Genomic DNA, 10,899 nt, shown 5'->3' with positions numbered 1-10,899 from the left:
AGGTTCAACTAGCATGAGGTGAATTTGGTCATCTTATCAAAAATTTCTTCTCTTATCCAGAATTTCTAGAAACAAAGAGGTCAGAGAAGGAAAGATGTACCTTTAGAGGAGCTCGGGATAATGCACTTTTTCATCGCGTGAGGAAAAAAAGCTATCCTACTTTTTGCATAAACAGGAAAAACACTTGGCCAATATAGTCATAAACTCTCAATTATATCTAATAGTAGATTTAATGCTTACAAAATTGAGATATTAGGCAAAAAGACATGCAATATCTAAAACGCCAAGAGAAAATAAATCCTGCAAATTCTCCCCATTTTTTTTTTTTAAAAAAAAAAAAACAAAACAACAAGCAATATGGAAATGACATCATATGCAAAGGCAAGATCAAACCTGTATACGCCCAATGATGCCACTACAGAAAAATAGTCGCTCGACCTGCTTTTTCTGTCTTCCCCAAAATGTACCTGCACAGTTTTCTCAAGAAACATAGGGGGCAAACACAACTGGTTCCTATATTGCATATAACAATATGTCAAGTAAACTGAGCAATCAAACCTGATGCCATAGGATTAGGAACTGAATCCTAGGCATGAATACCCGAAACTGCTAGGTGCGTCTGTACCCCCTCATGGGGTAGCTGTCCTTTTCGACCCAAGCCTGCCTTCCATTGGGTGGTTGCTGGCAGGACTACATCATCCACTCCATCATGTTCTGCATCCAGATAGGAGGCTCACTGGTGTATTGCTCTTCTTTCATCTTTTGAGGCCTTCTTAACTGCTTGGGTTTGCTTTTGTAGGTGCCACTGTGATTGGCTGGTACAAACCGCTGCTGAGGCCGCTGATGCTGTGGAGCATGAGACCAAGGGGCTTGATACTGATACCTTGGTGCTTGATGAGGTGCCTGATGCCATGGAGTCTGATGCTGAGCCGCAGGTCTAGTGCCATAATGAGCTTGTCTGGGCACTTCTTTCTTGGCTTTGGCCTTTTGTACTTTCAGGAGGGAGCACTGAGGATGAACATGCCCACTTAAACCGCAGTGATGGCATATAGGAGGTCTTCTGATGGAATGAGGCTCCTGAGTGCCTGGAACATCATCGTTGACCTTGTCTTTCCCTTTATCTTCAACAGTGGGAGGAGGCTCTGAGACTGTAGGCTTCACCAACACAGTCTTTGAGGAAGAGGGAGTATCAGAAGAGGAAGCTACATACCCGAGGCCAATCTTGTCAGTTGGGCTCTTCTGGATGGACAGTATACGAGTCAGCTTCTCATCGGTAACTCTTTCTAGCTGGAGCTGCGTCTCTAGTAGCTTTTCCTCGAGCTCTTGAACTTTGAGCAGCAATGAAGTCTTCTCGGTTTGCAAACTATTCAGATCATTCAGGTGCTACTTTCGGTCTTCCCTCAGCTTCTCAAACACTATGTAGAGTGTCTTGTAGGCCTCCTTGAGCTCTTCCTCATTATCACTATGCTCTGAATAATACGAGTCTTCTTCTTCAACATGTGGGGCTACAAAGGCCAGAAATTTTTTAGACTCTGGAGCTTCTTCTTCTGACTCATCACTGAGAGTCACATTGTATGCTTTCCGTTTGCCCTTTTTAAGATTCCCGCAATCAGCCCGAATATGCCCAAAGCCTGAGCATTCAAAACATCGGGGTCCTCTGGGATCTTTCTTATCTTCTTCCTCAAGTTTAGCTTCTCTGGAAGATTTCTTAACTCTTTCAGAAAACTTCTTCTTGAACCGATCATCTTTCATCAGTCTTCTAAAATTTTTGGCTAACATAGCTACAGCCTCATCCTCATCCTCAGAGTCATCTTCAGATGATGCTTCTACCTTCTTCTTGGAAGCCTTTAGAGCAATGGTCTTCAACTTCTTGACCGGGGGCACAGATAGCTCATATGTTTGAAGAGATCCCACCAGCTCTTCAATCTTCATCTCCTCAAGATCCTTGCTTTCTTCAATGGTGGTCACCTTGATTTTGAAATGCTCAGCCAAAGATCTTAGAATCTTTCGGATGAGTTTTACATTCGAGATAGGTTTCCCAAGACTCACCATGGAGTTCCTCAGGTCACTCATCTTGGAGTAAAACTCTCCAAAGGTCTCTTCTTCCAACATCTTAATTTCTTCAAATCTCGAAATCAACATTTGAAGTTTTGTAGATTTAACAAGTTTCGTGCCTTCATATGTTGTTTCCAAGATTTGCCATGCTTCTTGGGCTGATTAGCAGTTTGAAATTTTGGCGAATTCAGAAGGAGAAAGTGCTTGGCATAGAGCATGGAGGGCTTTATCATTGGAAAGGCGTGCGTTTTTCTGAGGGACTAGTTCAAGTGTTGTTTCCTCTGGTTTAGTCCAACCAGTTTCAACAATACTCCAACAATCAATAGATTTCAGAAAGAAACGCATCCGTGCCTTCCAATAGCCGTAGTTCGTACCATCAAAGGCAGGAACAGAATTAAGAGTTTGAGACATTATGATCAAAAAGAAGTCAAAAATAAATAACACTCAAGAAATTAATCTTCTCAGAGTGTACCAAGCTCAGATACCAATTGAAAATCGAAATTGACTTCTAAAAATAAAGTGTGTGCAACAAGTGTCAACAAAAATTAAGCACAGCGGAAAGTAAAAGACACAGATTTTTGTCGACGAAGTGGAAACTCAATCAAGAGAAAAACCACTCCGGGGCAGCCAAACCCAGGAATTCCACTATTCAGAAGACGAAGCTAGATACAAGATAGTAACACTCACATGTACCGATGCAGTGGTCGTACCTTGCTCTCTGACATGTAACCCAACACGAACGCTTCCCAACCAGATCTCCTACCTGAAGGGATCTTCAATGGAATTCCTTACCTTAGAGCCGACCTCTAAGATAGACTTCAGTTGTAGCGCAGCACACTTGAAACGGCTTCAGAGAGATCTTGAACTTCTTTGAGCTCTTGTGGAACTCAATACCGAATTCTTGCAGTTCTCAATGCCCAGGGGCCTCTATTTATAGGCTGAGGTGCAGAATGGGTGACTGTTGTAATATGTATGGACGCCGTTCGTGAACTTGAGCCGTCCGGACAGACAACTGTGCGACAGGTTTTTCCCAAAATTTTGATGAAAATCTTTCCTGTTTAAGAGCCGCGTCGGGACGGTGAGACACTGACGTCCGGACGGTCGCACGTCCGCTGCAAGTAATTTCCATATAAGGCTTAGCGCATTCGGACTAAGGGGATGAACGTCCGGACAGCAATTCTTCAACACGCAATTTCCATATCTGCTATGCGTGTGTCCGGACCAAGAGAGGTAGACGTCCGTACGGTTGAAGTTGAATCGGCAATTTCCTTAACTGATGAGCGAGCATCCGGACTAAGGCTGACTGACGTCAGGACGGTGATATTTGAATTGCGATTCTTGCCTTAAGGAGATGCGCGTCCAGACGGGATACCACATCGTCCGGACGGTTGATCGATCTTCCCTTTATTGGAACTTGGAAAGAATCTGAGACTGTTCGAGTACTGATAGGCGACCGGACGGGCTGCTAAGATGTCCGGACGGATGCAAGCTGGAATAGAAGCTTCTCGATACAGTGTAGGGTCCGGACGGAAAAGATACGTTGTCCAGACGGATGATGCTGGTCTGTCTGGCGTCCGGTCGGGATGAACACGTCGTCCGGAGGGATGGAACAGTGGACAGATGGGCGTCCGGACGGGATGACACGTCGTCCGGACGACTGACAGTGAATCTGAAATCTTCTATCATTTTCGCAGTGCAGAGTCTTCTGAAAATGCTTTGACAAGTGGAATCCCTGTTTACAGCATCTTTACACATAAGTCATTTTGTCCAAACACAGAATGAGGCCAAAATACTAACATACGGTAGTCACTTAATCCTTAAACGCTCAGGCAAAGATCTTAGTATCTTTCAGATGAGTTTTATATCCAAGATTGACTTCCCAAGACTCACCATCAAGTTTCTCAGGTCGCTAATCTTGGTGTAAAACTCTTCGAATGTCTCTTCTTCGGGCATCTTAATTTCTTCAAATTTAGAAATCAACATTTGAAGCTTTGGCAGATTTAATAAGTTTCGTGCCTTCATATGTTGTTTCTAGAATTTGCCATGCGTCTTTAGCAGATTCACAATTTGAAATTCTTGCGAATTTAGATAGTGAAAGTGCTTGACATAAAGCATGGAGGGCTTTATCATTGGAGGGTCATGTGCTTGTTTGGGCTATAGTAATTTTGTTTGCTGCATCCTCTGGTTTAATCCAACCAGTTTCAACAATTTTCTAGACATCAATTGATTTTAAAAAGAAGCGCATACAGGCTTTCCAATAGCCATAGTTCGTGCCATCAAAGTTCGAAAGAGAATTAAGATTTTGAGACATGATAGAAATAAAAGGAGAAAAGTAGAAGTCAAGAGATCACACTCAAGAATTAAATCTTAACAGAGTGTACCAAGCACTGATACCAATTGAAAAATAAAATTGACTATTAATTTACCAAGTGTGTGATAGTGTGCAACAAAATATTGAAATTGCAGAATTTGAAAGAGACAAATATTTTGTTGATGAAGTGGAACTCAGTTAAGAGAAAAACCACTACGAGGCAGCCAAACTCAGGATTTCTACTATTTAGAAGACAAAGCTAGTACATAGAAAGTAACACTAACATACCCTGATGTAGCGATCGTTCCTATTACTCTGACACGAAACCTATCTTGAATGCTTCCCAACCAAGTCTCCTACTTGAAGGGGTCTTCAATGGAATCCTTTACCTCCTTCTAAGATAGACTTCAATTTTAGCACAGCAGCAACACACAACGGCAACGGCTTGAAAGTGAGCGGATTAGCACAACAGCTCCTAAAATATACTCTCTAAGCTCTACGGAATTCACTACCAAATTCTTACAAATAACATGCCTAGAGGCCTCTATTTATAGGCACAGAATACCTAAATCGACACTGATTTGGTTTTCTTTAGGCGGCATCTAGACGGATAACTATGCAACTGGCTTTCCAATTTCGCTGATTATTCTTTTTGGAATAGGGTTGCGTCCGGACAGTGTTGTCCTAGGGTCAGGACGGTTGCACTTCTGCTGCACGTAATTTCCATATTAATGCCTGAGCGTCCGGACAGTTGAACGTCTTCTGCACGACTTGCTTTTTCAAGGATAGCATCTAGACGGTGTAGACTTGATGTCCATACAGTTTGTAGCTGTCTTCACATATCTGTGTTTTGGAAAGAAATCCTTTTACTTGTCAAACTCTAAAGGGCGTCTGGACTTGTTGTTAAAACGTCTTGTTAGTTTTTGTGTTGGCTGCATTCTGTTGGACAAAATCACTATCATGTACTGTTGCTGATTTCACAGGGATGCCGTATCAGTTCAGAGCCTTCAAATATTTAGAGTTTATTTCTTTGATATGGAAAGGGACTTATTATGACAAGATCAGTGTCACAAGCGTGAAGAAGGAATTTTTGGACTCTATGAAGACTCTGTAAAGTCTACAGCTCAACAAAAGTCAGATCCCAAGTTTATCGTCCGAACGGTCTAGTGAAATGCCTGGACACTCATTAGTCAGTAACATAAACAATGATGCTTTTTTAAACAGGGATTTAGTTATTCAGAGTTCTTCTAGAAGATTCTGCATAGTCTACAAGTCAGAGAAATCGGATCCCTTGTAGCCGTCTGGACAACGTGATTTTTGTTCTGGACGCTCAACTGTCAAAGCCTCATCTATCCGGATGACGAGAACTTTCGGTCCAGACCTTCCCTTGTGTCGAGAAACTTCGAACTGTTCCAACTTGCATCCGTCCGGACGTTTCAACAGCATGTCCGGACACCACTTAGTGTTCGATCAGCTATGGGATTTCTTTCCAAAACATAGATATGGGAAGACAGCTGCAACCGTCCAGACGATGTGGATTCCCGTCCAGAAGTGCTCATCCATAAGGCAAGTCGTGCATTCAAAATCAAGACGTCCAGATGCCTTTCCTCATGGTCCGGACGCTCGAGCTTCATATTTGAAAATTGCGTACATCAGATCAACCATCCGGACTACAGATCCTATGGTCCGAACACGCGAAGCCTTGATATGGAAATTTCATGCAACTAAAGTGCGACTGTTCGGATGACAAGGCAACACTGTCCGAACGCGGCTCAATTCAGGTATTTCAAGCCAGACGCTCATTTGAACCTACAGCCTATAAATAGAGGCCCCTAGGCTTGAGAATTGTAAGAATTCGGTATTGAATTCCGTAGTGCTTAGAGAGTTATATTTTAGAATTGTTGTGCTGAGTTAGTCTCTCTCAAGCCGTTGCCAAGTGCTGTTGCTGTGCTGAACTAAAGTCTATCTTAGGGGTTGGCCCTAAGGTAAAGGATTGCTTGGTTGGGAGGCGTTTGTGTTGGGTTACACGTCAGAGTTCAAGGTACGACTACTACATAAGGTTATGTGAGTGCTACTGCTTTGTAACTAGTCTTCTCTTTTAAATAGTGGATATCCTGGGTTTGGCTACCCTGGAGTGGTTTTTCTCTTAACTGAGTTTCCACTTCGTCAACAAAATATCTGTCTCTTTTAATTCCGCATTTTGATATTTTGTTGCACACTTTTGTACACACTTGGTAAACGAGGTTCATTGCCAGACAAACTTGATCACTGTAACATATCTTATTCGTATGAACTATCGACAAGCTAGCAAACGAGTTGCACTGCGTGTCTTCACTATGTCACTCTAACTAGGGACAAGTCTGCAGACAAGAAACACTAACTTCCTTAAAAGTACATCTTGTTCGTATGAGATGCAAACAAGGTTGTAGGTAAACAATATTGTCAAACTCCAATTCCTTCTGTACTAACTTGTGATTTTTTTTTGAAAAACCATGTACAATACTTGTCCAACTTTATAGCAAATTACATCAAAGTATTTGGAGCACTGAATTATCAAACCTAAAAACTAACATGATTATTTTATGTTATTTACTATAATCGTAGTCTATTGCACAACATAGGTCAATGCATCATGAGTAGGAGTTGAAAAGGGATAAAAGGTTGGCTTTTAGGGTTCACTATCTAAAGCATGAAGTCTTAAGTTTTAATAATAAAGGTACAACTCAATATCTTCTATATCACAAATCATTACCAATGTAAGACAGTTCTATATGTACAATTTAAAAGTTTGAAGGACTTCCAATAAGAAGCCTAACCTCTAATACCATTCAATTCATAAACAAAAGATTTTTTTAATAGAAAGTTGCAACATAATTGGATTATGGAACTTGAATGTGAGTCAACAAATATTTCATAACATTTTGACCAATTTTGGCATGTGTATCATGGCAAGCTGATAAAAGATTTATTATTATTATTATTATTATTAATACTTATTGATATATTATCACACAAACTGAGAAGGCAGCATATTGTTGAGTTAGATAAGATAAAATTAATTAGAAAAAATGGACAACTGCTGATGGATGGGCTAGTAGCTTAATTATGGTTAAGAAGTAGTTCTAGAGAATGAAAAGAGTGTAGAGGACTAAAGAATCAACCTTGTAAAGAGTGCCACTACATATTTTGATAAGCGCTGAATTTTACACATTCATGCCCCTTAATTTGTATACGTTAATCCTTTAGCCTTGCTACAATTTGATATTTTGTAGTGTTTTACATGCTTTTAGGTTTCCCAAGAGAAGTGCAACAAAACCCATCATTTTTGGACTGTTAAAGATAAATTGAGCATTTTGCTCTAAGTCATGTTGTCACTAGCAAAGGGTGAAAATGAGCCTCATTAAATTCTCAGAATTGCCCGTACAGATTAGTTATATTTGCGGATTAAACTGTATTGATTCAGAAATAACCTAGAGATGAATCATATATTCTGGGAAAGATCCAGATGTCTATTTTTTTGGAGAATTTTACGGCTTGTAAAAATAATTTTTTTAGAGAAAGTTATGGTAGTTTTAGTAGCCAAAGGCCAGGCTATGCGTGATGCCAACGTGGCAAACTTGAAGGACGTATTAAATTCCGATTTTTTTGGGGATTTGCACGGATGGAGAAGGAAGTTGAGTGCCTAAATAATTCCAGGGAAAAATCAGAAAATAAAAAAGGCACACGTTCAATTGCTAGGGTTTTCTTGACGGCTCTATAAATACATGTTTAAGAGACCCAAAGGAGGACATTTTTTTTGCTATTAAATTTTCTTCTAAAGTGGTCGTCTTCACACATGTGAGCTCTTGTTTTATGAGGATTATCATAATAGAGGAGTTGTCTTTTTTTGTTTCTTTTATCTATTGTTTTGTGATGATGATATTTTTCATTAGAATTATGTGTAACTAAATGTTTTAGTTGGGTCTCGATTGAATCCCTAATCATGTTTTCTTAAGGATTTCAATTTGATTTGTTACAAATTATTTTTGTGATGCTTAATTGATTACTTCCAAGTTTTATTTCATTCTTCATATGGCTTATGTGTTATGCTTGATCATCATATACATGTGTTATATGGAGATTATCATCTAGGTAAATTTAGATGGCCGAGTCTTGTGTCTACATTGAGTGATGAAGGAACAAATTACTAGTTCATGGGATTAATCAAAATGAAAAACCATAATAGATACCATGTTCAAGGTTTCGTGTGTTTATTTCCATTGTTTTATGCTTTCTCGAAGTGCAACTTATTAGATACCATGCTAAATACGTTGAGAATGAAAAGAGTTAGAGTAGACACCCATGCCTAACTTGTTGCTTAGGGAAATCAATATCTTAAGGAGTAGATACCATGCCCATAGGTTGGCAAACATTAAGTATCTAAATCTAATTTGTAGTATTGTGCAAGTTGTTTGCTTGAAAGGAGATGATTAGTGGTGAATATCGAAGCCTTAACTTATTTTTTCATCATTTCAAGTATAGTCTCAAATCTGTTTTACGATTTTCTTTCACTAGTGCAATCTTAAGTGTTTATTCAAATCTGTTATTTGTTTTGTTTGATTTAGATAGAAGCTTTAGGACATTATCTTTAAACACAATTAATCCAATCGTCGTGGGAATGGTCTCGTATTTGCTAGCTATACTATTTGTTTGATCTTGTGCACTTGCGAGTTAAAACAAACATTTAGAAGCGCTTATTATTTAGGTTGATATTTGTATAACATTTTTCTCTGTTTTGTTTTTAGCATATACTTAAATATGGTTAAGAAGTAGTTGTATAGAATGAAAGAAGTAGTTGAGAAGTAGTTTAATTATGGTTAAGAAGTAGTTGTACAGAATGAAAAAAGTGTGCATGAATAAAGAATCAACCATGTAAAGAGCACCACTTAATTTTTGTTTGTTTTGTTTTTAGCATGTACTTAAATCCGAAAATTTATAGCGTATGAACTGCCCTTATATAGTACGATAAAATTGCTTAACAAACATTGTAGCTGTAGGAACGAAATGGAGCCAGATACTGATCATATGCATGATGACGTGCAGATGCTACTCGCAAAGAGGTTAGCCCACTGATCACTACTGCTACAATTAACCTAGAAAATTTAGTTGTGCGAAAGTTTGGAAAAATTAGGGAAATTTCATGAAAAGTAATTAAATTGAAACATAGGGCAAATGAAAGAAGTTTAGAAAATTTTGAGTTAAAGTGATCATAATATTAATTTGATAAGCTGTAAAAAGAGATTTGGGTTTGTTTCAATATTTCAGGAAGACTCAGATTATTATGGTTCATTGATCTTAGGCCTTAAATTTTTGTTAGGTTGATGGGAAAAGTTGCAGTCATAACTGGCGGTGCAAGAGGAATTGGAGCTGCCACAGCAAAAGTGTTTGCGCAAAATGGGGCATATGTTGTAATTGCGGACATTCTGGACGAGCTGGGGGAGACATTGGCAGATTCAATAGGAGGTCGGTACATACACTGTGATGTGACAAAGGAAGCAGAGGTGGCATCAGCCATCCAGGTTGCACTGAGTTGGAAAGGCAGTCTAGACATAATGTTCAACAATGCAGGCATTGCTGGACCTGGTGGAAGCATCACCAATCTTAACATGGAGCAAGTGAAGTGTCTAGTCTCGGTTAATGTGCATGGAATTCTACATGGAATGAAATATGCTGCACAAGCCATGATCAAAGGCCGAAAAGGGGGTAGCATCATTTGCACGTCAAGCTCGGCAGCCATCATGGGAGGGCTGGGAGGACACGCCTACACATTGTCAAAAGAGGCAATCATTGGAATAATGAGAAGTACCGCATGTGAGTTGGGGGTGCATGGAATTCGTGTCAACTGCATTTCTCCACACGGGGTTCCTTCAGAGATGCTTGTCAATGCCTACAGACATTTCCTTGGGAGAATGGATACGAAGCCTGAAGATGTTTGTAGGATTGTAGGTGAGAGTGGGAGTTTATTGCGTGGGAGAGCTGCAAGCACAGAAGATGTGGCTCAAGCTGCGCTTTTCCTTGCTAGTGGAGATGCTGGATTCATAACAGCACACAATCTTGTTCTTGATGGGGGATATACTTCTGGTATCAGTACCATGAGTTTCATCTACCAATGCAAAGAAAAAGGAAAACACAAATAGATTTTGGTACAAGCCCAATATATATTTGCTGGTTTGGGAGCAAGATAGACATGGACACACATATTAGCTATGGGTTGTGTTATGTTAAATCACTGCCTATCCCGAAAGCTTAAGCTAATAGAAAATTGTTGATTTAATCTTTTTAATGAATATTCTAATACCTCAAACTTTCTTACTTTGTTTGCTTAATCAATATATAACATTTTTGAAGCATCAGGTGCATCATGATTTATAATAAGTTAGAAACCCTACTCAAATTATTATTATTTTCAATTTCTTTTTAATATTTACTTATATAATACATATAATTTATACTATAAACCTGTTGGCGGTTATTAACGGCTTTTGCCTACCCTT

At 39.4% G+C, this 10,899-nt stretch overlaps 1 protein-coding gene across 1 annotated transcript; it reads left to right on the top strand.

The window, feature by feature from the left end:
• Nucleotides 1–9,409: 9,409 nt before the first annotated feature.
• LOC133868514 (short-chain dehydrogenase reductase ATA1) lies at nt 9,410–10,542 on the top strand. The gene is made up of 2 exons (XM_062305429.1): nt 9,410–9,465; nt 9,723–10,542. The coding sequence occupies exons 1-2, from the start codon at nt 9,410–9,412 to the stop codon at nt 10,540–10,542; spliced, it is 876 nt and encodes a 291-aa protein (XP_062161413.1).
• The last annotated feature ends 357 nt before the right edge of the window (nt 10,543–10,899 follow it).

Source organism: Alnus glutinosa, chromosome 1, assembly GCF_958979055.1.
Source record: "Alnus glutinosa chromosome 1, dhAlnGlut1.1, whole genome shotgun sequence".
Taxonomy (NCBI): domain Eukaryota; kingdom Viridiplantae; phylum Streptophyta; class Magnoliopsida; order Fagales; family Betulaceae; genus Alnus; species Alnus glutinosa.
Note: the sequence above shows the minus strand (reverse complement) of the source record. Positions and strands in the feature narration are given on the sequence as shown.